This window comes from Sebastes fasciatus, chromosome 4 (assembly GCF_043250625.1).
Source record: "Sebastes fasciatus isolate fSebFas1 chromosome 4, fSebFas1.pri, whole genome shotgun sequence".
NCBI lineage: Eukaryota > Metazoa > Chordata > Actinopteri > Perciformes > Sebastidae > Sebastes > Sebastes fasciatus.
The window spans coordinates 25,794,819-25,822,608 of record NC_133798.1 but is presented as its reverse complement, the minus strand read 5'-3'; the positions used below and the strand labels follow the sequence as shown (position 1 = coordinate 25,822,608).

At 41.9% G+C, this 27,790-nt stretch overlaps 1 protein-coding gene across 11 annotated transcripts in view; it reads left to right on the top strand.

Moving 5' to 3' along the window:
* grm3 (glutamate receptor, metabotropic 3) overlaps positions 1-27,790 on the top strand; it is a 44,315-nt gene that overhangs the window by 1,590 nt on the left and 14,935 nt on the right. Inside the window, exons 2-8 of one of the 11 annotated variants that reach the window (XM_074633060.1) lie at positions 786-932; positions 3,666-3,737; positions 10,645-10,704; positions 15,696-16,250; positions 18,626-18,769; positions 22,483-22,752; positions 23,191-23,821. In XM_074633060.1, the coding sequence (XP_074489161.1) occupies positions 15,933-16,250; positions 18,626-18,769; positions 22,483-22,752; positions 23,191-23,821 (1,363 nt within the window). In that variant the 5' untranslated portion in view covers positions 786-932; positions 3,666-3,737; positions 10,645-10,704; positions 15,696-15,932. Of the gene's footprint in view, positions 1-785; positions 933-3,665; positions 3,738-10,644; positions 10,705-15,692; positions 16,251-18,625; positions 18,770-22,482; positions 22,753-23,190; positions 23,822-27,790 lie in introns of all 11 variants that reach the window. The other 10 variants (XM_074633061.1, XM_074633062.1, XM_074633058.1 and 7 more) reach the window with 10 other exon arrangements.

Genomic DNA, 27,790 nt, shown 5'->3' with positions numbered 1-27,790 from the left:
CAAACGTGTGCTCAGAGGAGGGTTGGAGAGTGCCTGTACAGCTAGATGTATGAGAGGCTTGGTCCCATAGCAGATATACAAATAATGATAGTAATAATATCAATAATGATGCATTTTGTTGCATGGCAGTAAGGACTGAAAGCATTTAGTGAATGCAGACTTTGCATTGTTTTTCTATTCTTTAGGGGTGGGGTCAACATGCTCTTTGTGGGTGTGTAAGAAGACAAATTACTTGCTTTTAACACAATAGTATCAGACATTTAAAATGCGTTTAATATATTTTAGAATTTCAAAATCTGATCTCTACGTTGGTTTGCCTCTGACTTTTTGCTTTACTGATTCATTGCAACGTGTTTGTGTGTGTATGCAGATTTCATGTGTTTGTGCCAGAGAGTGTGTGTAACCTGTTGCGTAATTAACTGCAATTTCAGACATGTGGTCATTCACACTTGTACAATATGTACAGTTTGACCATTGAAGTGTGTGTGTGTGTGAATGTGTGTGTTTGGAGGGTCAAACACGGTGTAGGAGGGGGTCGCACGTGTGGGTGGACATTTGATGGCCTTGTTAAACCTTAAAGACACGCTTCTTCTTATAAATGTGTGTTCAGAGAATATGCGAGTCAGGGGACAGCTGTCTGTCAGAGAATAGATTTGGCCTTGAATTTTTGCATTTTTGTGCTGGTGAATGTGCGTACATAAGCTTGCGTTTGTGCCTCTTTTTTGTGTTTGTGTATGTGTGTGTGTGTATGTGTGTGTGTACAAATGGCCTTGTATCTTCCACAGAGCACCGCTCACTGGACTGCATGCAGCACAGAACCTCATCGTTAGCGGTGTACTAGCTCGGTGCATGTAGGAAAAGGAAGCCCCTGCAACAGTGATGTACTCTGGTTTTATTGGATATGTGAATTGGCAGACGAGTTGTGTGTGGATGTAAGTACGTGATGTGACATAGATTTTGGGAAGCACAAGCAGTGCTGATTGTAGAATATCGCGGGTTGATCTGTGATTGATTTTTATCTGCTTAATAATATGCTTGATAAATACAGACCTGTTTCAACATCACACTTTGAGCTAAGTTCAATTATGTGTTATTGATGACACACAACCCAAATTTAAATCTTGAGTTAAAGTTAAAGAAGGAAAAAAATACAGTCAGTTCTGGGGTAAAACAAAATGTAAACGTGCAAGGCAGCTCTCCGGACACAGCCGTTGACACAATACTCTTTTGAGTATGAAATGCTTGCCTCCTATGAGCCTGAAAAGTACCTGTAAAAAGTTTGTTGTTTTATCATTCATGGAGCGCAGCGGAGGGGCAGCCATGTCAGTCACAGTTTTCACATTTGAAAAAAACATATCAGAATATCCACACCTGCAGCATAATCCACTTCTCTGCTCTCCATCCATTCAGTATGCTCTGTAAGCCACTCATATGTAAACACACCTGCTCATAGTGTGCATTAGGACTGAGATGGAGGGGAAGTGTGTTTAACCATTTATTTGGTGAAAATAGTGTCAGTAGGTACTGAGCGTATAGATAGACTGCAAAAATGTGGAGTATGCGTTAAGAGCGCTTTCTATGGACGATTTGTCACTGTTGTAATACATTTTAACCAACTCAAATTCTAGCTGACCTCAGCCATCGTGCTGCATGAAGGACAAACTGTTTGCTTTTCAAGTTTACAGGAGATGATTTATGTTTCTAAAAAATGTTGGGTGCAGTACTTAATACAAGTTCAGTAGTGTCAAAAAGCCATGCACATTTTTTTTGCACTTTTCAGATGTGGCCCCTGGTAGTGCTTCAGTTTACACATCTTGATCTGAGATGTGTTACTAGGGTATATCTGGATCGGCTGGAGTTTTGGTTGTTGGTTTTCAGCCCGTTCACACGAAAAGGTGTATGGATGCCACGATAATGCGCAAGGCATTCAGCATGCAATAAGTACGCCTTTCTTGATTTCCACGTGTCATTTGTACGCCACGTATCTTGTATTGACTGCAATGTAAACGTATCCGCGTATAAATGCTACGGTAGGAGTTAAAGACGAAGTATAAAAAAACAAGAAAGACCGTTTATGGTTGGCGGGTGGAGAGGTGGATGGGTCCAACAAACACTGGACTTCTAACCAGGAGACCGGTGTTTGTTTTTTCAGTGACGTTTGTGTTTTCCGTAGTTGTGTTACGTTGTTTCCGTATGTATTTAGCTTAGTTTACATACTTATTTTAAGCTCAACCATGACATTTTGTGGTTTTGTTGCCTAAACCTAACTGTGGATGTTATCGTAGTTTTGTTATGACATGCAAAAAGCTGCATACAAATGACATGCGAAAAGTCTAAAATGTGTTCTCATGACACAAGGAATGTCTGTGTAATGTTGTGCTATTTATACGCCTTCCGGTGAGATCGGGTTGTGCTATTTGACCCAAGCCTCTCAGAGAATACCGTATCTCTTGTACAGAAGATCTGGCAAGAAGGTGGCATGGTCACTGAAGGACTGACGTACAATATGATCCAGATAAAACAATGTAACGGATCAATGGAGATCTGTAAGGACCAACTTAATGACACAGAAAACTTTGGCCTGATTGATGCAAAAGCTGCCTTCTACTACTAATGGCAGAATCACATAGTATGTTTTTTTTACAAACTAAAAGCATATTTTCAGCATATGAGTTTGTTAGAAATGTGTTCTACCATTTCAATATATATTTTCAATCCATTTTTGGTACTTCTTATGTGGTTTCATGTACTATGATATACAGTTTTAGTTTGTCCGTCCTTAATGTGCTGTCAGTGTAGACCAAAGTGCATTTATTAAAGGTAGATTTACATATTTACCTGACTTTGATATACTTATTGAAAGCATGCTACTTTTGAGTGAACTTACATTAAGCGCTTGAGTCAACGTACTACTTTTTAATCATTTAATAATTTGTACTTAGTGTATTCTAATTAATTATCAGTATTATAATGTAATTCTGAAAAGTACACTACCCTGTGGTAAATCCTGTTGTTTTTGAGGATATTTAAACTCTGCTTTAGTATGGTTTAAAGAGTGTGTTAATGTTGTTACTTTTGCAATATTAATATCACTCAGTGTATTTCATGTAGTTCTATACAGTGGCATATGAAAAGCCATGAATGAAAATATATGAATAGTCATGAGTCCTTATTAAACAATGACTTCATGATTAATGGATAATAATGTATGTGTTACTATTACTTAATAATTAACTATTTGTCAGATAACATATTCAAAATCTGTTCAGCATTGTAAATGTTTTGCAAGAACATTTTGTAATTATTTACACATGTTTAGCAAGACATTTGAATTACGAGAGGTGGCTCTGTGCTTAATTAATAATCACGTTATCGGTGTATTCTTGAGAGTGTTTGTATGAAAACGTGTGAAGCTCTACAGGTGTTTCAGCATATCAGCGCTTCTTGATGTTGCTGTCCATGGTGCTGAATTCATTTTAAAGTGACTGATTTAACTCTTTGTTAGCTGTTTTCACATTAAAATACAAACCACAAATGAAATGAACATCACATTAAACACAATGCTTAGAATGGTAACACATATTAATTATAGAAATAGTTGCTGAATTGTCCTCTTTCACTTTATTCTTTCTTTTTCTGGTTTCATGTGTTTATCGACGCTGAAGAAGACCGAGGGATGGAAACATGGGATCTAATTTCAGTAGAGTCAAGAGGAGTCTAATACACTAATAAAACAGGTAGGTAACTCCATGCAAACATCAGCTGAATCAAGTATAAACAAATATATACTGTACATAAAAAGTGAGTTGTTGTTGCGTGACATATTTGTGTGTAAATTGAAAAGAAAGCTACAGACGAGCATTGAACTAAGACATAAGGAGCTTTATCGTTACCTGCAAGTAATTTTGCAAAATAGTTTTGAGTTAGTATTTTTGCTAAGGCCCTATTATATAATATAAACTATTGTTATCATTACATACATTTTCTGTTATAGCAACTGGTATATGTGGCCCATGAAAACCAGGGCAGATATGTGCAGATACACTGATGAAGCCGCGACGCTGCTGCAAATGTTTCTGTTCATCACAACTAATGTTTCAGATTGAGATTCACAACAAGAATTAAATTGATACCATAACATAGGTCCTTCAATCTGCTCCTGAAGGCTTCCTGAAGTTCTTGGCTTTTCAAGTTTTCTATTTTTTTGTTACTACTGTCGCTCCGCTCCACATATTCTTACACTGTTGTGCTCTGGTGAGGAAACAGGGAAGAGCCTGGAAATCACTGCTGCTTCCCACAGCTCACCTCTCATCAGCAACAACAGTCACAATACACACTGAGCCGCACACACACACACACACACACACTGTTCTCTGTTCACTGGCTTCCATCCTTCCCTACATGCGCACACACACACACACACACATACATACACTCAGGGGATGAGGCAGTGAAAGGGCAGTGGGATGTACAGCTGTGATGGTGTGTCTCAGAGAGAGATCAGACTCTTTAATAAATGATGAGCTTGAGGAGGGAAGCAGTGTGTGTGTGTGTGTGTGTGTGTGTGTGTGTGTGTGTGTGTGTGTGTGTGCGTGTGCGTGTGCGTGTGTGTCTGTGTGTGTGTGTGTGTGTGTGTGTGTGTGTGTGTGTGTGTGTGAGATGGATAGTGAAAGGTGGTTTACTGGTCATGCAGTGGCTCCTATTCCTATACAAAGCGCCATTCTGAGAGAAGGTACAGTAAGTCAGTAGCAACTGTTCAAGGAACTTTTATCTGATGTTTTAACTGACTCGGTGCAACAGTTGAGATATCTAATAATTCAGAGTAATTTTGTCGGCTCAGCACAATAAAATCCAGGAGATGATGCAAAATTGGGCCACTGTTTGGGGTGAGCAATCTAAAAATAGAAAATAACAATACAAATGTATACATATGTACGTGCTAGTGATATCTTATGTGGTGATGGTGGAGTTTTTTTTCATTTATATATTTTCGATCCATTGTTTCAGGTGCAAAGCACATCACTAAAACAGTGAATAGTGCACATACCAATAGTGTGGAGTTCTACATCCTTAGGTCAGCAATGTCACATGTTGAATTATTGTATCCACTGTATTTTAAAGCAGCAGTGGGTTGAATTGGAGCCAATATGATTAAGAAAAGTTATTTTTATATAACGGTCACTATATCCTGACAGTAGTGCATGAGACAGGTAATCTGAAAAAAAATCATGTTTCTCTGTGTCCTCCGGTGCTCCTAATGGCATCTGCAAGATTTCACAGACCGGAGGAAAACAACCAATCAGAGCCGAGCTGGATCCCGCAGTCTCTGAGCAGCTGTCAATCACTCACAAACTCCAATCAAACGGTCAAACTAGGCCACGCTGATCAAATATTAATCAATATTCTGTTACTGTAATGCCTATTTCTCACCTCAAATGTTTTCAGAAACATCTTGTAGTGTACTGTTTAGCTGTAAAATGAGAAAGTTTATGACCCGGTAGCCATGTTGAGGAAATACCAAGCAACCCACCCGCCGGAGCAAACTTTCTAATTGTACAGCTAAACAGTACACTACAAGATGTTTCTGAAAACATTTGATCGGAGTTTGCAAGTGATTGGCAGCTGCCTCCGTTGAATGAACAGCCAATAGGAACGCTCTCACTCTGAAATGACCTTTGATTGGTCAAAGTCTTTTAGTTTTTTTAAAGCCTGAAAACAGTCATGAGGAGGTGCAGAAGTCTAGTTTTCTCTCAGAACACTTGAATTACAATATACAACACCAGGGATCACATGAAAACACAATATTATCCAATACAAATACAAAGGCATTCCAGTTCACGTTCAAAAGAAAAACATCATTGCTGCATTTACCACATATGGTCTTAACCAAAAGGAAAACGTGCTAAACATAAACAAAATAGATATTTAAAAAAAAAATAATATTTAGTTCCCATGAATTTCCCAAGTAATCTGACAATGCAAAGCTTTCTGTCACACAGTGTCTTCCAGCAATTTAAATAACCTCCGCCTCAGGTTATGATTACATTACAGGCACAATAACCTTGTCAATCTTTTCCCTCTATTGCATCAGGTATAGTAACTACTGCACTCGCAGGTTGAACCCTCTCAATCCGACCACACAGCTTCTCCTTGCTCACTGCTTTGTGGGCATCTGCCAAACACCTGGGAACTACAAGTCAGCTGTGAATGTCACGGTGAAACAATCAATAAATTATAGAGCATACAGCATTTGCATTCATAGTGTGTACTTTTTATCATCTCTCACATTCCATGCTGAAGATTCAGCATAGCAAACAATGATCGATCATATAATATGCAATTCTGTTGCTAATTTCCTGAAAATGTTGGGTTCTGCAAAGCATAAACAAAGAAATTAATCTGAAGAAGTCTGTTAAACATAACTATGCCTTTCATAATTTAGCAAGGACAATTTATCTATATACATAAATATAATAAAAGGAAGGAGCCCACAGAAGTCTGTGCTTCAACTCCTTTAAACAACAGACATACAGGCAACAGGTTCTCACTCCCAACTCGTCAAATACGGCAGCTTGGTCAGTCTACAAACTATGACGCACTAGGTACGCGTTCTGGCGTCAGTTTGGTTGTGTCGGGGACAACGTGTCGGTATGGTCAGTTTCCGCTCGTTACATGCATAGTGTCTTTTCAAAATAAACTTCCATGTTCAAGGAAACATACAGTTTCCGCTTGTTACATGCATATAGTCTCAAAATAAACCTCCAATGTAGATTTACTTCGTTTTTAGGTTTACTTACGCAACAAAAGAAAAAGAAAAAGAAAACCATTGTGGTTGGGGTTGAAATAAATAAGTTTTTTACGTCAAACAGTCGTTGATAAAGTACCTGAAAGCAACACTTGAGTAAAAGTACAGATATCTAACCAGAAAATGACTTTTGTAGAAGTTAAAGTCCCCTATTAGAATATTACTTGAGTAAAAGTGTTCGGATATTTTCTGTCCTTCAAAAGTAATTTTCTGATATTAAATGTACTTAAGTATTTAAAGTAAAAGTACAAGTAAATGCTGTATACAAAAAAGTAAGCAACCACTGATTTGCCAAACCTGCTTGCTTGCAAGAGTAACGAGTAACGGAGATGCTTATAGGGGAAATGTATCGGAGTAAAAATACACATTTTATTTAGGAAATGTAGTGGAGTACAAGTGAGAGTTGACAGAAATATAAAAACTCAAGTAAGGTACAAATACTCCCAAAAAATACTAAAGTACTGTAACGTAAAGTATTATTACACCACTGACGTCAAATAACTACGCTTGTTATCATGTGGTTTCACACGAGACACGAACAGCGGTCTCCTGGGTGAAAGACCTGTGTTTGTTGTTTATTACTAGGGTCAATGTTTCAATACAATAGGTTGGACTTGTTGTGCTGCTGTGGGAACAATTAGTCTTCCAATTATGATGATGATGGCAAACCCAGGGCTAATGTGGGAGAGCAAATCAAAGAGTTAGTACATCACATTTACACATCACCACCGAACCTGAATCAACCAACATTATTTCCTCTTAGGAGTCTTGTGTCTCTGTCCAAACCAATTCTATTTATTCCTCTAAGTGTCTGATGTACACTGTGATCAATACTCTCCATTACTCTCTACCTGTCCATTTTAACGCTCCGTACACCTCATGCATCGACCGCAGTGACGACAGACGGGTGGGGTGTGAACATGAATTAAGTAGGATGCAGCAGCACCCGTGCCATGAAGAGGTTGACTGATGCTACATGATGACTCCCAGGGTCATTACATGACAGTTAAGTTGATAGATGCCATCCACAGAGAGGTAATTCTCCGTGTGACAGGCCCGCCACCCTCTACAGTGATAGAACGCCAATCTGATGAATGCCTTCACACATTCTCCAACCCTGGTCTGTTTTTAGGCTGAGCAGCCGTCTTTAATCAGGTCATGTCAGTTGAGCTGTGGACCACCCAAACTCAGGAAAAAGACAATGAAGACAACTAACGGAAACTCAATGGGAAGCCACAACAGATACATCTAGGGCTGCAACTAACAATTACTTTTACTGTATAATACTATATAGTAATCATCTAAATTGTTTTTCAATTTCGGTCGATAAAATGACAGAAAAACATTAAATAAATCCAAACATATTTAATTTACAACGATAAAAACAGAGAAAAGCAGAAGGTCCTCATATTTGAGATGCTGGAACCAGCTGTTGTTCTGCATCTTTGCTTGATATAAACCATAAACTGTATATTAGAAGTGGACGTAGACACCGTGACGTCACTCATTGGTTTTGTGGACTGCCGTTTTGAAGCCTCGAGTTTGGCATTTTGGCCATCGCCATCTTGGTATTTTGCAACCACAAGTGACACGAGAGGGTGGAGCTAAATACAACCAAACGCTGAATAAGACATTTTTACCAAAATGTTAAAATTAACTTTCATCAACTGAAAACACTGTGAAAGGGTTAAAGTTGTAGACGAAAACACGGACAACTCCTAGACCAGACAACGCCGTGGTAGCGACCTGTCAATCACAAGGTAGCCACGCCCTAAAGCATCCCCTGCTTTATGGTCTATTTGACTCTAAATGGGACCATAATTTACTAAATGAACATCATGCTGTATTGAAGAAGACTTGAAACTAGCGATTGAGACCATAACCTCATGTTTATAATTTTTACTGAGGCAATAAATCAAGTGAGAAGTAGGGTCCTTTTCTCATAGACTTCTATAAAATCAGACTTCTTTTTGCAACCAGAGGAGTCGCCCCCTGCTGGCTGTTAGAAAGAATGCAAGTTTAAGGCACTTCCGCATTGGCTTCACTTTTCAGAACCGGAGGTAGCCCACTGATTTAAACTTAAATAGGTAATGAAATGGAAATTTAATCCAAATTAATGATTCATTTTCTGTCAATTATAGCAGTTTATCAAAAGCTTTCATGTTCCAAACCATTTTTGGAGGTCTCACTGTGTTAAAATGTACTGTGTAAAACAGTCCACAATGCGGAGCACTCCCACTGTCGACTTTGTGTTGTGCTCAAAGGTTAAAAGCTCTTTTAGTGGAGAATCCCTTTGGAGTACCCACTGCACACGAGAGCACAGCTTAGTCTGTGTGCACCTGAAGAACACCACCTCTTGTACGGGTTAATCCAATTTTCATCGTACATGTACTCCTTTATCTAGTACAGCATGTGGATTGTGCGCTACAAAACGGGGAGCTGCGGTTCTTTTGTTAAGCAAAGATCAATTGTTGTGTAGTTAAAACCTTTTCAATTTCAGCTGCCTTTAAGGTCCAGGAAAATCCATTTCTATGTTTTTAACATGATACGGCCTTTACCCTTTGAACCTAATGCAGGTCACGAAATGGACTGATTAATCAATACAGGAAAGGTTGGTTTCTATCGGACTGTGTGAACGGAACATCAATAGTCATCCGAGATCGATCGAGTACCTGATTATTGATTGCGATTGGTAATAAGTGGCGATTAAGGCGGTTTAACCCAAGTCAGCTGTCGTCACCCACCCACAGATATTTTATTTAAAATTTCTGTTTTGCATCATGTCTCGCTGGCTGTTTTGGTTGTTGTGTTTTGTGATATCTTTCTGTCCTATTCATGGATCATCAGTCTTTCCTGCCTAAAAAGCACTTCTTGAATAATTAATGGTCACAGCCCATTGCACCCGTTTAGACTGTCAGAAGTGTGGGACACCGTGCCGACACACACGCGCACGTAATTGTTATGTGAGGTCAAGATTAAAGTAGTACACTTTTCCGCACATTTGGAGAAAAGGACTACACACATTCCCTCAGCAGTAATGAGTTGCACAGTACTTATTTGGCATAAGAGAGGGAGATATAGAAAGAGAGAGAGAGTGAAACACACAAAGCAATGGGATGAATTAACTGATAAACCTCTGATGGTGTGCAGGTCTAATAGGGAGTCTGTTGTTCTGTAATAACAAAAGCTGCTGATACGCCAACTCTCTTTCTCCGAAATTTACACACAAAAAAAAAGACACCCACTTTCACATACAGTGTCTCCCCATACTGCGAGATTCACGTCATCGGTGCAGCTCTGTGAGGCGCACTATAGGCAGATAAACAAGCACACACAGAGGGAAGAAAACACACACAGAGGGCTGGTTCGTGGGGCTATCTCTCCTCTCGGTGTACTGCGGTCCATCGACCCTGCATGGCTGCTCTCAGCTGGATACGTGTCATCCACAGCAGCCCTGCCTGTTAGGGGGAGAGCGAGGGCTGTAGAGGGTGGAAGGGAGGTGGAAATAAATGGGTAGAGTTGAGTGGAGCACCAGCAAGGAGAGTGTGGGAGAGGAGGAGAGGATGCAGGGGGCGACGCCACGGAGGAAACGGTGGATGAAACACGAGAAGCAAAAGAAGGAGTGTGGTGGTGCGTATATGCAGCCTACTCACTGACTTTAGATTTGAGAAGGGTCAGAGGTGAAATGGGGTTGTCTGTCAGATGTTACTCTGCATCATAGCTCCCAGGGAGAAGGGTCAGTAGTCAGCTTCCGCTCTCCTCTTCTTCTATTGACAGTCAGGTTGTTTTCTGGCTGTTGTTTACTCTCCTCATGTGTGTCCCCCATCTCTCTTTAATAGGTGTCTGTGGTGATGTTGCCATGTGCCAGCTGCCATCTGCTCTTATCCTTCTTTATTCAGGTAAGACATATAATGCCTATATGTGGTATGTACTATATGTGTAACAAGTAAATGTCTTCATTACTGATTTTACTGGTAGAATATGAAAGTTAGGGCTGTCCCGAATACCGTTTTTTCGGGCTTTGAAGCTAATAGTAATATTCAAAGGTATTCGAAGCTTCGCAGCATGGTGCGGCGCAGCATACTGACATGTTCTTCTGTCTGTCTGTCTCCATCCCCCCCGTTTCAGTGCCCAGGACAGTGCCGCTGCCGCACTACTCAACACACACGCACCTCCACACACAACAAACAGCGATATCCATCTGAGAATTATTAATATTATGGAATATGAATAATGAATAAAGTTGTAGGATTATTCCTTATTCCATCGGCTATTTTAGGAATTATACATTATTATTACATACTAATGAAGCATTCGAATACGGATTTAGAGGTCGATTACCATGGCAATGGTCAAAGCTTCGAAGCATTCAGGTCAGCCCTAATGAAAGTACAACTTTTTGCTTATTTGCTTTTATGCCCAAGCTCTTACCCAAAACATCCTCTGGTTGTCTTCAAGGTAGAACGCTCTTATAGTTGAGGTTTGAGAGTAGGTCGCCAAATGGAGTACGCCAAACCCTCAACTTCTTATATGACATGAATATGAATATAAATATAAGACCTTGTTCCAAATGGAGCATTTTCCGATTAAGACATGTGGGATATACTGATTTTATTCAGGTATTAAGAACGTTCTTTGGACATGTATACAGCGTATTCTGAATATGCTTTTCAATTGGGATTTTTACGACAGTTTGCGACACACGGCCTCTTGCCTGATTGCGGCCAGCTCTGTGCGTTGTACACAAACCAGCTAGCCGACAGTTTGCAGAGATGCATGCCCAAAATAAAATCCCACATTGCTGGTCGAAAGGAGAAGCATGACTACTTTTAAACATTATGAAAGACGTGAATATTAACGTTTTTTTGGACATGCACAAATATCGCAATCTTTTCAAGAAGGTGGTTGAAGGCATGAAAAAGACTGAGGCTGTGTTCACACAGTCCAACAAGTCTGCCATCGGTTACGTTAATCTGAGTATGCACGGCTGCATGTAAACAAAAATATTAGTGCAATATTCATTTTCACAGCTTAGTAGGAATATTGTCTTTTTCGGAATAAGGGCCATAAACTGAATATTTTGTGCATGTAAAACTAGTCAATGTTTCTCTGACAAAACAAAGAATATAATTTATGTTCACTCCATAAACTAAAATGATCTGTAACCAGTAGCTGCATGAAAAGTGAGGAAAAAAATGCATTCATCAATCTGATGTAAGCTGTTTCGTACTTATAGAATAGAAGAATATAAACAGTAGTTTACTTGCTTTCTAATAAAAGGGCTCACACATACAAAAATACTATGATCCTTAAAAATGCCTGCAATATATTCTGTCCTATACTTAAGCCTGCTTGGCCCGGCAATATTTCTGATAATAAAGAAAGCAGTGAAACATTTTCTGTTTCACAGTGTGTACTTTGCTTGCACAGTTGCTCTTGAGACAGGAAGCTGGGTTTGGGCACTTTCCAAGAGGTTATAATGAAGCAAACATTCAATTTCAGTTGGACACCGTGACAGCGGTGTAAAAAAAAAAAATGCTGGGAGATATTATTTACTTCAAGAGCTGCCAATTACATTAAAGCGTAGTGTCAAAGTAAGGCGTCGAGTGAAACCGTTGTTAGAGTCTCAGCTCCATAAATATACAATTTTATATGCTACAACACACACATCCATGTGTATACACAAACGCACACATGCTCAAAACAAACGCACAGCCTCATCTGCAGCCTTGTTGCAGTGTTGTCCTCAAAACTGAGCTCATTACAAAGTTCCCCTTTGTGTTAGTTTAAAAAGTGGCCTCTAATAATGATGTAAGTTTGTTTGAAGAGTTTATTTCCAGGAACAGCTTTTCCGTGGAATACTGGAAATCATTCAAAGGGGTTCTGCCTTTCTTCCCCCCAATGCACAAACACACATGCTATGGACACACACATCTAGTGTGTGTGACGGCTTGGAGAATGAATGGATATAAATCTTTCATAGACACCATCAATTTCCTTTCCAAAAAGAACAGGCATTAAGTTGAATTATATATTTATCAAATACATGTCAGGTAGTCTCCTGTGAGATTTTGACAGGACACGACTTTAAAAGACCATATCAGGGTACCTCATACAAATTTTACTTGTGGTTCAAATGGGGTGGTAGCACTCCTGTAATCATCATTTATCATACATTCATCATATCTGAGTCTTTCCTGAACACACTAATAACTCAGATCTTTGTTGGTTGAGAGAGAACGGAGACATAGAAATAGTCTGCTTTTAGGTCAACCCCTCAGAGAAGCAGAGGTGTGTGTGCTTGTGCATGCGTGTGAGAGTGTATGTCTGAGAGTGTGTGTGTGTGTGTGTGGGTGGGTGTTTGTCTGGGGTTTGTGTGTTTGTGTGTACGTGTGTGTGTGTGTGTGTGTCATATTACAGAGCAGAGTGGTAAAGGTATGGCAGCCGCCTGCAGAAAAATCTGAGCTGCCTGCATCTAAGAGAAGCTTTCATCCTCCTACCTGCCCACCAAATATGGGGGGGCTACACACACACTCTCTCAAACACACACACACACACATATACACACAAACCAGGGTTTCGGCCAGAGATGCCAGCAATTAACAGAAATTTCACTACATGCCTGCTCCACGGTCTAGATTGATTTTCTAAGTCAAAACGTCAACCTCCAGCTTCTTGTCTTATCTCTCCTGAGGACCGGGAAGACATGAGAGACAGAATTTAAAAGAAGACAGCTATTTCCTACTCTGGGCTTTACTGACTTTGCATTAGCCAAATGGTTTAAAAGACATAAACACCGAGAGAAAGAGAGAGGGAGAGAGACTAGAGTAAGAAAGGGTTATTTATTATATCTTACAGCTGAATCTTGGAAGCCTTGGTCATCTAGTATCGCATTTGCATAAAGTTGTAGAACTTGCAAGAAAAGAAAGGTCAAAATCAATGCGGCGGGGGCTGGGATATGCTGACTTATACCCCATTTCCACATGGTATTAACGTGCAATATATCTTCATATCTTATCTGAATAAAGAAAAATGCAAGGTGTAAGCTGTGGCTATAATGCACGCAGAAGGCATTGTAATAAGAATGCTATCAGATCAGCCAGACCCCGGTTGGAGGTGGTATTGCTCGCATTGTAACCGGATCTCTTACACATGTAAATGCAGTCTGTATTTTGCCACATTCTTATGAAAACAAGACTAAGAATCTACAGCCATGCTAGCGACTCTGTGAGGCTGTACCACAGACTGTATATATAGATGGACGACGCGTCTCCACTTCCTCCCAATGTACACAAAATGAAGCCAAGATATCCCATATACGGGAGATGCAATCTTGAGATGTTGACGTCACTTGCAGCCAGAGTCTGGACAGTAGTGATCGGGGATCTGGAGCCACGGTATCGAGGTCCCGCCCACACACCCGCCTGAGCCAATCACAAGCCGAGCATGACCGCAGGTTGTTAGCGTGAGACACCTAGCTGCTACATTAGCGCACAGCAACTTATCATAATATCTCTATAACTACATTTATGATCAAATTGTGTTCTATTGTAGAAACTCGTGACACGTGATGGAAAGTTAAAGTTAAATCTTTTCTCTCGTGCAATTCCCGAGCCTCCAGCAGCTTCCCTCAGAGCAGCTGTCAATCATGACGTCTCATCCCCTTTTTATAGCACCAAATAACGAATTAAAAATGAACACTTGAACATACATCCGTGTGATAAAAAACTACCTAAAATGACAGAAACCATCTTTGGGTCTTTGACTTTTTTAGTTTGGCCCATGTCCCTTCCGCTAACATGGAAGGGGCGGGACTTATGACCTATACTGCAGCCAGCCACCAGAGGGCGATCCAGATGTTTTGGCTTCACTTTTGGGAAGGTGTCATGTCGTCCATATTTATAGGCTATAAAGTCTAACATGCTGATGTTCAGCAGGTATAATGTTTACTATCTTAGTTTAGCGTGTAAGCACGCTAACATTTGCTAATTACCAGTAAACACAAAGTAGTCTGACGTGAATATCATATTTTTGCAGGTCGATAAACCAAAGTATTGGAATTGAAAAGGTGACTTGATGATGACGCTACATGAAGAACGACCAAAATAATTTCAATTCATCCATAAAATCTGTGCATTGCCCCTTTAAAAATAAGATCAAATGCTTTATATTGTTTACTAAAATGGTCCAGGCTATGTCTGAGGAAAGAGGAGGAATGTGAACACATACAGTGATAGCTTAATTGAGTTGTAAGCTATGATAAGTAGCATCAGCTGTTGTTGGCCCCATTGTTGCCTCTTTCATGGTAAAAATGCATTCAGTCCTCACACTGTAATTATGCAGAGGAGAGAGGCGCAAGAAATCTGATAAAACACACACACACACACACGCACACACACACACACACACACGCATAGGGGTATAAACTCATGGACGAGCGGAGAATTGTTGGAACAGAGATCAGATTAGAGAAGCTTTTCTGATCTGTGGCATGAGAAGGCTGGGCTCATGTATCAACCAGCCATCTAAGCTGGCTTATCCTGATACAACCAGGGGCAAACACACACACATACACACACACACACTTACAAGAAGAAAGTTTACTGGGTGATGTAAGGGAGAGAGGGAGGGAGAACAGTGGGGTACAATCTCCAAACAATTCTATATCCCTTTTAGTCATGGCCTGGCTTTGGCTGTGAAGCGGAAACAACTTTGAGCCCTTGTTAACAGTGTGCCCAAACTTCACTAAAGGTCTACTTTGCTGTTTTTAGACTTTATAGTGACACTTACAAAAGTATTTCGTTGTGCAGCTCCTGACAGCTTTGTGATTTGTCTTGTGACACGTGGATTGACTTAAGTTATATCTCCTCTCCTCTTCCTCTCCAAGCAGGACTGATGTCCAGATGGTGTGCCCCTCCATGTGTGGTCCAGTTCAGCTCTCCCTGACCGTTTCATGGGCCACAAACCGACCCAAGCATCCACGGCCACTGCTCGACTCAACCCCACCACGCACCACCCTTAACCCCTCACCCCTAACCTTCATCCTCAGCCCCCCACCTCCCTCTGCCTCACTGTCTGTCAAGCCTCTCCTCACATTTTGACAATCCTAGCCCTTCTTGAGCCCAACATGGTGGCCTGCGTTCCCGCTCTGATCCTGGTCATGATGTGTCGGGGCGTCTTGCTCTCTGTCGGAGACCCGCCTCAGTCCCGCCGGGAGATCCGCATCGAGGGAGACCTGGTGCTCGGCGGTCTGTTCCCGGTGCACGAGAAAGGTGCCGGGATGGAGGAGTGTGGGCGTGTGAACGAGGACAGAGGGATCCAGAGGCTGGAGGCCATGCTGTTTGCCATTGACAGAATCAACCAGGACGACTTTTTGTTGCCTGGGGTCTCTCTCGGGGTCCACATCCTGGACACCTGCTCCAGAGACACCTACGCACTGGAGCAGGTGGGTTAGCGTGGTCACTGTACATAATCTCTGCATGTTTCTCAATGGGAGATGATTCCGGACAGTATTTAAATACACTTTTCTGTCAAAGGAATACTTTTCTCATCTTAGGTTTATGCTGCTTGCTATCCTCTTAAAACACTGTTCACATGTGTGTAAGGTGTAATCTTAGATATGTTCATCAAAATCACTTTAATTTGCACAAGATGCAAACATACTTGCTCAAGATATGTCATTAGTAATTTACCCAATTACAAGAAACCACTTTGATAGCTAGTTGTGTGTTCTTTGAGCAGTATTTCTAGCTGTTCTTGCATCATTTCACTACTGAAAATAATCAACGTATCCTCATACAACGGTTCGTATGATATCTTCTCTTTCCTACAAACGGCCAGCAACACGTGTCAATTTCAACTCGTTACATGCATACAGTCTTTTCCAAATAAACTTCCATTTTCATTGGAAACAACTTGGTGAGGGTTAAGGCAACAAAACCACTTAGGGCACTTTCACAAGCCAACATTTAGTCCACTTCAATCAAACTCTGGTGCGGTTCATTTGGGCGGTTGTGATCGCAGTAATCTTAATCCGGTGCAGACAAAAACAACCGGTCTCAAATCGCTTGTGAGAGGTGGTCTCGGACTATTTCCAAGCGAACCAAAACACGGGCTGCCTGTGCAGGCATTTGTTGAGATGGCCACAGGACTTCTGGGCCGAAGAGAAGACACAGAGTATGCTAAACAAAGTCCACAAAAATAGTGACGTTTATAAAGTCATAAACTGGAGGGATTCGTGTGCAGTCGATCTGTGCCGAGTCAAAGTGAAAACACTTCGACAGCATCAAAGTCCACGATTCCCTGCATAGAAGTGGCAGCTCTCCAGATGATAAATAATGATAAAGAAGATACATTTGCTCTGTACACGCCCCTCAGCAACTTAAAAAAATACTAGACTAGAACATCACTAAAATAATAGCTGATCAGACGGAGCGAGTTTTGTAGGGGAAAACATGAGACGCACCACATTTCCTTTTTTTTGCACAATCAGACAGAGCGTTTTTATTTTTGCAGTGTTCCGAGTCTTTTTTATTTTCTATGTTGCTAGGCAACAACCAAATGAGTGCTAACATTACCTTATTACAAACCATGAACTATATGTGACCAGAATAGTTAATAGTACGGTTTGAATTAATGAAAACAACTTACCCAAAATCTCAAGTACCGCACTAATTTGCCTTCTGCTGTTTTGTGTTTAGATCGTGGTAAACAGTAGCTCCAGCAAAAGTCACCCCAATGAGAAAAAAACGCTCATGATGTCGGGTGATTTTCCGCTCGGAGTTGAATCATTTTCAACTTGAGACTTTCAAGGCGGTCCTGTAATACCGTGAGGCACACAGAACAGATACATTTGAGGCGCTCAGCAACGCAAAAGTAGTGCGCAAAACTCTTCAATCTCATTGAAAACAATCACAAAAAGCCGCTCCAGGCTGCTAAAACACACTGTCTGATCAGGGACTCAGAGCGTATATTCTCCAAGACACTCTCCTACTTTTGTGTTGTAGAGAGTTGAGTTATATCTGCTTTTACCTGTGAATGCTGATACAACTTTTTAGATACAGCACAGTCCAGATACAGTTTGTTTAATTAGCTGTCTGTTCTCTTGTGCTGCCGGGCGACTTGAACTTTTGCAACATTTTATATTTCAAAAAGTTTCTCTGCAAAGTAAGTTGTGTAAGAGAAAAAGTGCACTGTTTCCATTTTAAATGGAGTAGAACTATAAGGTCTCATTAAAAAGGTAATATTCAGGTAAAGTAAATGTACCTCAAAATTCAATTTTATCCACGACGGGTAAAGGATTTTGCCTCAGATGATAGCAGCAAATCCTTGATGAGAAATAGAGATTGAAGCTATTTGCGATGAGGGAAATGAGGCGGATAAAAAAAAAAAGCACTTTCCCTCAGGGATTGTTATCTTCAAAAAATATATTGTGTGTTATTGCTGAGCTATTTAGGGATGATGCATCCAGTGATCTTATACAATGAGCTCTTTGACTGATTGTATAAACCCTGGATTCTTGACATTTTGGTTTTCCTAAGTGGGTTGCAGGTTCATTGCCTGTTTCTCCGCATACTAGCAATTTGGACCCTGTTCTGACAGCAATTAAGAGCCCCAATAGGCTTTTATAGTCCCTTCAAAGAGATTACATTCTAGAAAAGTATCAATCAGTCTTTATATGTTGCATATTTCTTATAAAGAAGAACGTAATTCAAAGTGTGTCGCAGGCTGATTAAGAATAAATAGATAATATAGACCATATGGTACCCCGTGTGTTGCAAAGCGTTTGAAATGAAATATCCATGTGGGTGTGTTTCCTAGGCTCTGGAGTTTGTAAGAGCCTCCCTCACCAAGGTGGACGACACAGAGTTCATCTGTCCAGACGGATCTTACGCTCTGCAGGACGACAGCCCGCTCGCAATCGCCGGAGTCATAGGTGGATCCTTCAGCAGCGTCTCCATACAGGTAACACACAGCGTGCAGGTATACAGGAGTATTGTTTTTACCATCATCATCTAACTTTAACTTCCTAGGCGACTTCTTCTCTCATCTTTAACTCATGACTGAGTGTGCAGAAGCTGACTTCCAGTGATATGACCGTGTCACTGCATGTGTGTGTGCGTGTGTTTGTGTGTACTTATTTCTTAGAATCAAGTTTTCCATGTGTGTTCTTGTGCGTCTCTTGTAGCTCTTGTCACAGAGCTGTATAATTTGCATAGTTTAGCATAAAACCTCCTTCTCCTTTACTCCTCTGTGACTGCACAAAAGCATCCTCCTATCAGTCCTTAAATCCCTAATCTCTGCAACTGTCTCTCTGTCTTCTCTTTCTCATCCTCTCTTCTTCTCTCTCTCCCCCCTTTTTATGTATTTCAGTTTTTTTCAGTCCCTTAAATCTTTGCTCTCTTCCTTCTCATCACTGCCTACTTCTCTCTTTTCTCCTTCTTTATATGCATTCAGAGGCATCCCTCGCGGCTATTTGGGGAGAGCTCAGTGTATGCTGACCTCAGCCCCCTTTCTTCTTCTCCTCCTTCTTCCTGGGGCGGCCATTGTTAACACATCTGCTCTGTCTCTTGTCCTTCATCACTCATAATTATCCCTCGCTTTCTTGCAGCTCACTCTGCCCTTTTTGTTGCTGTTGTTTTTGCCAGTCTTTTCCGAGGGGCAGCACTGTTTACGAGACCCGAACTGTGCTCTGCTTTCTGATCTTGTGCCAGTGAAGCTAATCCAGCTACTCCTTCATGCCTCTCCACTTCTGTCTTGCTGCTTCTAAATGAAGTAATAGGGAATTATTTCATGTTTAACCATGCACAACTAAACTCCAATGTTTTGAGGGCATTTACATAGCAGGCATCATTCCTCCCCTCCGTTCGTACACGTGTGTGTGTGTGTATGTGTGTGTGTGTCTCTCTGTGTGTGACTTGCATTCCAAGCAGAAAACACACAGCAGCCCTCCACTGCACCATTTTTTCCTCCTTCCCTTTCATTTTTTTTCTACCCGTCTCTCATATTCAACCCATTCCTACAGTACATCTCCCTTCCCTCTCTCTCTCTGTCTATCTGACAGGAAGGGAGCAGCTTTCACTAACAGAGTAAACTCTCCATGTCCCTACAGACAGGCCTCTTAGCTGGCTGTAGTCATTGTTCAGCGGCAGGTAATGGAGCAATGCGGTTACATTTTGCAGCGTGACCTTCCCTGACATTTAAGTCAACTGCCATCTTAAAACCATAAAAACCTGCCTGGAGTACTATAAACAGCCATCCATGTGTGTGTGTGTGTCAGTGCAGGTGTCTGCGTATGTGTCAACCTGTTTTTGTGCACATTCGCGTACGTATACGAGTGTGTTTTCTCTCCTAATCTCCTACATTATTAGTCTAATGAGATTCTGACATGTTGTCAAAACAGCTCATCAACTGAGCTATGAATGAAATATAGAAAAGCCCAGAGTGATGCGCTCCAAAAGGATTAAACGGAGGCGCGAACAGAATGGCTGTGTAGTTCCTGTTTATTTGCGTGCGTTTGAATGTGTATGTTTACACGCCCTTTGTGCGCATGAGAATGTGTAGCAATTATATTTGTGTTGCCGTCTGTGGCTGAAATTGTAATGAAGAGAACATGACCGAACCCCAATCAACAGTAAAAGGGAATATTATATGGACATCAGTAGACCCCAGATGATGGCCATCACTAATGCATGAGTCAGTGATTTATTGAACTTCTATGTGTGTGTGTGTGCGTGCGTGTGTGCGCTATTTTGTGTTTCTCCATGTGCATATATGCCTGCACTTGCTGCATTGTCTTTTATCTTCAAATAATCACATTATGCATGAAGCAATTCCTATCAGCAGCAACCTTCTAAATATGTTCTAATTTTTCCTTTGATGAAAAAATAATAATAATTCCAATTCCAATTTATTTTTGTGGGTCTTATTTCCAAGTTTTTGTCAATGTGCCAGTGATCAAAGTTTTATTACTCGGTTGTAGACTGTGTAGAGCTTGACACACATGGATATCTGCTCTCCAGCACAGACCAGGCGGTCAAAGGGGAAATTTAACAAAAGCCTCTAACACAACAAGGCTACCCCTGTAGTTGCTGCATGTCTGTGGATGAGCAGTTTATTACAGTTAATAATATTGTACGCTACTTGATATGTTTTGACATTATTCACAGACACATTATTTCCTCTGCTGGCTGACAGTCCTTAGGCATCTTTACTTGCCAGCTACCAAGAAGAAACTGTCTTTTACAAAAGACACTGATTTTGTTTTGGTCTGCCTTTACCCCATTGGACCATATTAGAGACAGGAGCTCCCTACAAACTGAAACAATAGTTTATTGTGTGGGATACCCTATTGATCTGTGATTTTTGTCACCAATTCAGAAATGTTGAAATCAGATCTGAACTCTGAGTATCCGTTATGAAACTAAGTATAGTTGCACCTTTTAAAAGGACAGTTCCATTATTATTTTTTTTAGGTTTTTATATCATTCTGTAGCTTCCCAGTGGTGTTCCTTATGTATTCAAATCCGAACATTCATATTTTGGTCAAAGTATGTATGTTTTAGCATCAAAATGCTATTTTCCCCAAGCCCTTCTAAAAACTGTTTCCCATGTGATCTGACGTAGGTTTCTACATGATGACGATGCTACTTTTACAGTATATATACACATCCTTATAATCAGTGTATTAACGTTAAATACAGGAACTTAGAGGGCAGTCAGTACGCTGCCGGTTTGGAGAAGCAGACAGGAGTACCGGCACAGAAGCTAAGCAATGTACTGCTGTGGGCGCCACGTTAGTTCGGATCAGAAAGTCACACAATAACACAAACGAACTGACCGATCGATGCAGCATACATTTCCATTTGAATAATATGTAACAGAACGCAGATGGAACCGCCCTTTAAGCAATCCAAGGGGTGGACAAATCCTCTGCTGCTGTAACTGATATGTAGATACCAGAGAAATTGTTCATTCTATATAATTCTTAGTGAAATCCACATTTTACATTTTTAGGTTTGTTACTCATCCCATGTAATACACACATATGTTTTTGAGATACTTCACCACATCTTCTGCGTATCCTCCAGTTTCCCGTTCTCTGGGTGTACTGCTTATATCAAGTGCCCCATTAAATTAATTGCACAGTAATTTGCTCTGTTGCCGCAACCTCTCAGAACATATGCATTGTAAACACTATAAGTAGCTGTTTGAATGCATTCAGTCTGGAGTTTAATGCAGTTCCCGATTTTTTATAACACTTTGCATAAATTAATCAGAGGTTAATGGGACAAAATACAATACGATTCAGATATCAGAAGTAAAAAAAAAAAAAAAAAAAAAATTGTGATCAAAATCAATCCGTCAATTCAAATCCAACTCAAGCTACATGACATCAAATGGACTAATTTAGACTAAAATTATGGGAAATATCCTTTAAATTCTTAAGCAAATAACAATGAAAGTTTCTCTCAGACTAAAATGTGTGTTTATTCTGAAACAACACTCATTAGCAAAATATAACTTTTCCATTTCATATCTCCATTTGCTGAAGAATCCAGACTGGAAAAGTTATCAATCAATTAATGTTAAGCTCCTACGATTCAGTTGTGATGGTTTAATTTACAAGAACGAGTTTGGAATTATTTCGGCTGATTTCTTTCTTTCTCCTGCCACAGGTTGCCAATCTTCTCAGGCTCTTTCAGATTCCTCAGATAAGCTATGCTTCGACCAGTGCCAAGCTCAGCGATAAGTCCCGCTACGATTACTTCGCCCGCACGGTGCCCCCCGACTTCTACCAGGCCAAAGCCATGGCCGAGATCCTCCGCTTCTTCAACTGGACGTACGTGTCCACTGTGGCATCGGAGGGCGATTATGGTGAAACTGGTATAGAGGCCTTCGAACAAGAGGCACGCATGAGAAACATCTGTATCGCCACTTCAGAGAAGGTAAGGCACAGAGTACAATATAACTGAATATGAGCTTATTTCTGCATGAGTATAAGCAACCATTGCTCAACGCAAGATACCAAAAACCCCAAACTTTAATCAGCAGTGTCACGCTGATTAATGGCCTGAAGCTGCACCACTAACAATGAATGGGGCACTAAATTTGTGAGCTTATAAACGTTTGTCTCCATGTCTTATCTTGTCCTACACACAAATGGAGTTTATATTACACTGCTGTTATCAGTTGTGAACCAGAAAATGAAAGCTTATCTCCAAGAACTCATTCCGGGTTCTTCCACAGTCACATTTTTCATCTCATTTGCTACGGAGGTGCATGAGACGCAGGTGATAAACAACCACAAATAGGGACCGCAAGCCTATTTGGGAGTAACGTTTACAGTCCATCTGTCATTACGTTAATGTCCTCTTTCTGTCCAGGTGGGGCGTTCGAACGCTAAAAAGTCCTATGAAGCTGTGATCCGTCAGCTCCTCCAGAAGCCGAATGCCCGTGTGGCCGTCCTCTTCCTGCGCAGCGACGATGCCAGGGAGCTGTTGGCAGCAGCTGCCAGGCTTAACACCTCCTTCATCTGGGTGGCCAGCGACGGCTGGGGTGCACAGGAAAGCATTGTCAAGGGAAATGAGGTCAGCGCTGAAGGAGCCATCACACTTGAGCTGGCGGCCAATCCCGTGCCAGAATTCAACCGCTACTTTCTCAGCCTGGACCCGGTCAAAAACCATCGTAATCCCTGGTACAGGGAATTCTGGGAGCAGCGGTTCCAGTGCTCTCTGGGTGGTGGAGGAGGACCAGGAGGAGGAGGAGGCGGTGGAGGTGTTGGACTGGGAGAGACGTCTCTCCCGCCGTGTGACATGGACTTGTCAATGGACAAGAGTAACTTTGAACCAGAGTCCAAGATCATGTTTGTGGTGAACGCGGTGTACGCCATGGCTCACGCCCTCCACTATATGCAACGGAGCCTGTGCTTCAACACCACCAAGCTGTGCGACAGCATGAAGGCTCTGGATGGGCGCCGACTCTACAGGGATTACATCCTTAATGTCAGCTTCTCAGGTAAGAGAGCTGGAGCGAGTGGAGAGTCCTAGATAAGATGTTCAAGGTGGATGGAGAGTGAGAAGAAGTGAATTTTGGAGAGGAAGTTGGGGAGAGATAGCGAGAAACCGACAGGAATATGAGCGCTGTGCCTAGTTAACAGTCCTCTCATGAACAACACTGGGGATGTTGTCCTTCCACAGAACATAAAAAAGTACCGAGACAAATCCGCTTAATTGCTATGTATTGTCAGAGCCAGCCATGCCATTGACACCTATTACCCATGCGTAATTGATACGACACTACAAAGTTGCTTTGAGGAACGAGAGCTGCAGTTAATCCGTCAGCCATATTCTTCTCTCTTGAACTAATGAGATTGTGTGTGTTATAATAGCTCCTATAGCGGGCTGCCTGTCTGTCTGTCAGTCTCTGTAGAGTTGGGGGAGAAGAGACAGAGGATTGGCTTGACTGACAGATGGCGTACAAAGGGAGCGTTATAAATAAACTGCTGTGTCTCGGGGACTGACACAGGTTTAGAGGTGCTTATTCCTCCACCAACCGTGACCAGGAGCCGACATCAAAACAGCCCAACAAACAGCGCAAACACGGCAGCTTTGCCACGAGACGCTGGGGAGAGAGCAGGAGGGATGGATGGATGGATGGAGGACGAAAGAATGGCATCACGTATGGAGGGAGGGGGGAAGGAAGCTTACAGATAAGACTGACAGGCAGACTTAAATGAGAAAAAGAGAGTTTGGGGTAAGGTAAAAAGGGAGTAAGACAGAAAATGAGATAAGGAGGGAAGGAGGGAAGGAACAAGGGAGCACTGAGGCAATGCCGGAGTGGGACAGCGTGCGTCAGCAGAAGAAGAGGATTCTCTTTGAAATTCCCCATCTTCATTTCTGCTACAAATCAAAGGACTTGGAGCATTTCTGCATGAGATGAGGGAGACAGAAAGAAGGAAAGAGTGTGAGAGGGAAGGAGAGAGAGAGAGAGAGAGAGAGAGGAAATAGTCAAGGCGATTGCAGTCGCAGCCTCCGGTTGCCACAGATGATAACCACTCCCTTATAGGATGCATACAGAGAGGGATGGAACAGATATGCAGATTCACAAATAGAAAGTTTAAAAATGTGTGGAGTAAGTTGGAGAGGAGAGGAGGTGTGAATCCCACTGTGTCTTCCCTACATCTCTCTGTCTGATCATCTTTCTCCCTTACATTCCCCTCTCCCGCTCCCCCTCCCTACTGATGTATGTATGTCCATGAGGCTCGCTCTGCGAGGAGAGTAACAGCATGTACAAGGATCTTGAGTTCTTTACAGCTCAGTGTCAGTGACAGCGGTGACAGCATTGCAAACAGCTTTATCGTTAAAAAAAAAACTGCATTCAAAGAATCTGCGTTGAGAAGACGACGAGGACGATGTAGAAGGTGGCGGTTTACAGTTAAACTGGGAACTGTGGCAAGCGTTCATGTTGAGTTGTTGGTTTTTAGCCCCAGAATGACGCACTCGCACTGCTCTACATATACATCTTTCCATCTACAGTATGTAAGATAAGGAGCCGAGGTGAGTTGAGGTTGAATGTGGGGTATAAATACTGCAGCATCACCATCCGCAGTGCTCTCAGTCTGAACTGTAGCAGACGGAAAACCAACACTGTTCCGCGCTCCCTATCTCTCTGCCATCTCCTCTCACACACACACATGTATGTTCATTATGCACTCATTGCATTGCATCAAAGTTTGATCTCACTTACATCTTCCCAAAAGGACTATCCCCTGTCCTTAACTTTACAATCACAACACGGCGGACTGTGTCTTTAACTGCGATAAGGCTGTTTTTGTTGTGTGTTATACTCACAGCGTATGTGGTGCACCGAGGCAGTATGCTGTGTGGTTAGGAGTGTGTTTTCATATGCCGCTCTCTTCATCTAGTCTCATCTCGCTAGTTGCTATGGTAATGAAGCCGACACTATTGCCAATTGTTGAAGTGATCTGGTAGATCCTGGGAACTGCTCCCTACCATCTAGTAACAGACACAGGGGCACATTTGCGCATTTTTTACGAGGCCTCGCTACATACTTCGAACATAAAACACACAACGCAAGAGACGCATACAGTCAGCTTTTTTTTCTTTTTTTTTTTTACAAAGACGCAGCTTGAAATGTTTTTTTTTTTTCGTTTTTTTTTATCAGCATGAAATTGCAGACACCCCCAACCCACACACTTCTCAAAGCCATCATTCAACTCCCACCCACCCACCTCCCCGATCTGCAGCAAACATATCAGTATATACGCACACGCACGCAGTCTTCTGTTCAAATAGTGGTGATAGATGTGATATTCCCCCTGTGTGTGTGTGTGTGTGTGTGTGTGTGTGTGTGTGTGTGTGTGTGTGTGTGTGTGTGTGTGTGTGTGTGTGTGTGTGTGTGTGTGTGTGTGTGTGTGTGTGTGATATGTCTGTGTTAGCAGAGGCGGTGTGCCTTCAGGGCCATATTGAGCAGCGAGCTTACTGCAACGTTTAGATGCTAGAGAACAACCTTCACTCCTTCTCTCCCTCATTTTTCTCTTCACACTCTTTCCTCTCGTCTCTCTGCCTCTGTCACTCTCTGTCTCTCTCCGTCTTTCCGTCTCACTCTTCATCACTCCATCTCTCTCTCTTTGGGTCTCCATTCTCTTTTTCACCCAGAAAGTGTCCTCCTCTCTCTCGCTCTACATTCAAAAACAGCACATCCCACTCAGACTTCACAAGGTTGCTCTCCTGCCTCCACCGCCTCCCTGCCCCGGTCTGTTCCTCCACTCCTTCACTTTGCTCATCCCTCCATCCATCCTTCACCTTTTCTCTATTGATTCCTCCGTCTAAAGGCTTTCCTCCGTCCACCTATATCTCTGCTGCCGTCACGCCAGCTTCTTACTTTTCCTCTCTTGCTATCTCCTCTCTCGTATTCTTCTCCCTCTTCTCCCTTGTCGCTTCCCTCCTTTTCTTTGCCCTTATCTTGTCTCCCTTCCAGCACCTCCTGCTTTTGGCCTGCCGTTCCTTTCTTTTGTCTCCTCTATCTCGCCACCTTTCTTTCAATCAAGCTCTCAGCTCCCTGCTGCGGCACCTTTCCTCCTATACATTTCTCCCCCTTGTTCTAGACTTTCTTCTCTCCACCCTATCTGTTCCCCTGAGGCCTGTTGGTCCGTGGCCCAGGCAGCGCCACCGTCCCCGGCGGCCGAATCTGCCGGGAGAACAAATATAGCTAATGTGATCTGTCTGTGTGTGAGTTTGAGTTTGTGACATGTGAGTGCATCCCTGTGTCCATATCTGTATATGCTCAGGGATGTGTGTCTGATGTGTAAGGTCATTAATCCTCTGGAGAAAGAAAAAAAAAGGGACAAGAAAGGTCGGTCACACCGTTGGCAAAGAACGTCTATTGCTAAGAAGTGAAAGTCAATTGTTCGTTCTATTGCGATATAACGTCAGCACCCAGCAGCAGAGCTACGCCTCTGCCATTTTGGACAGAAAGTGACCACCGGACGCCGGTATAACGTCCGCCTACAAAGTGCCGTACCAAAGTAAAACAATGTATTTCTATTTCTATTGTCATATATTTAATGTCTCCACAGAAATTACCTGCGTTGATCAATACAAATATTATAAATATGCAGACAATTATAACTATTTATTATTTATTTATTAAACTTTTTTGCTTGGCTGCTTCCCAGAGGAGCATAAAGTGAGCGATGGACATAAATGGACTTTAGAAAAATCCAGCACACAGATTTTGAGAGCAGTCTCGTAGTATCTTTTTCATGTCAAGGACCTCCAAAATAGATGTACAATAGACCACAGGCCGTGGATGCATAAGAGGTTGTGCCCTGTGTGTTGGTAAAAAGCCTACAACTACATTCAATTCTGTTTGTCATGCCACTAGCACTACTAGCTACTGACCGCCAGTTATTTTGGAACAGAGACATTAATACATCCACCACGGTACAGGCTTACAGCATAC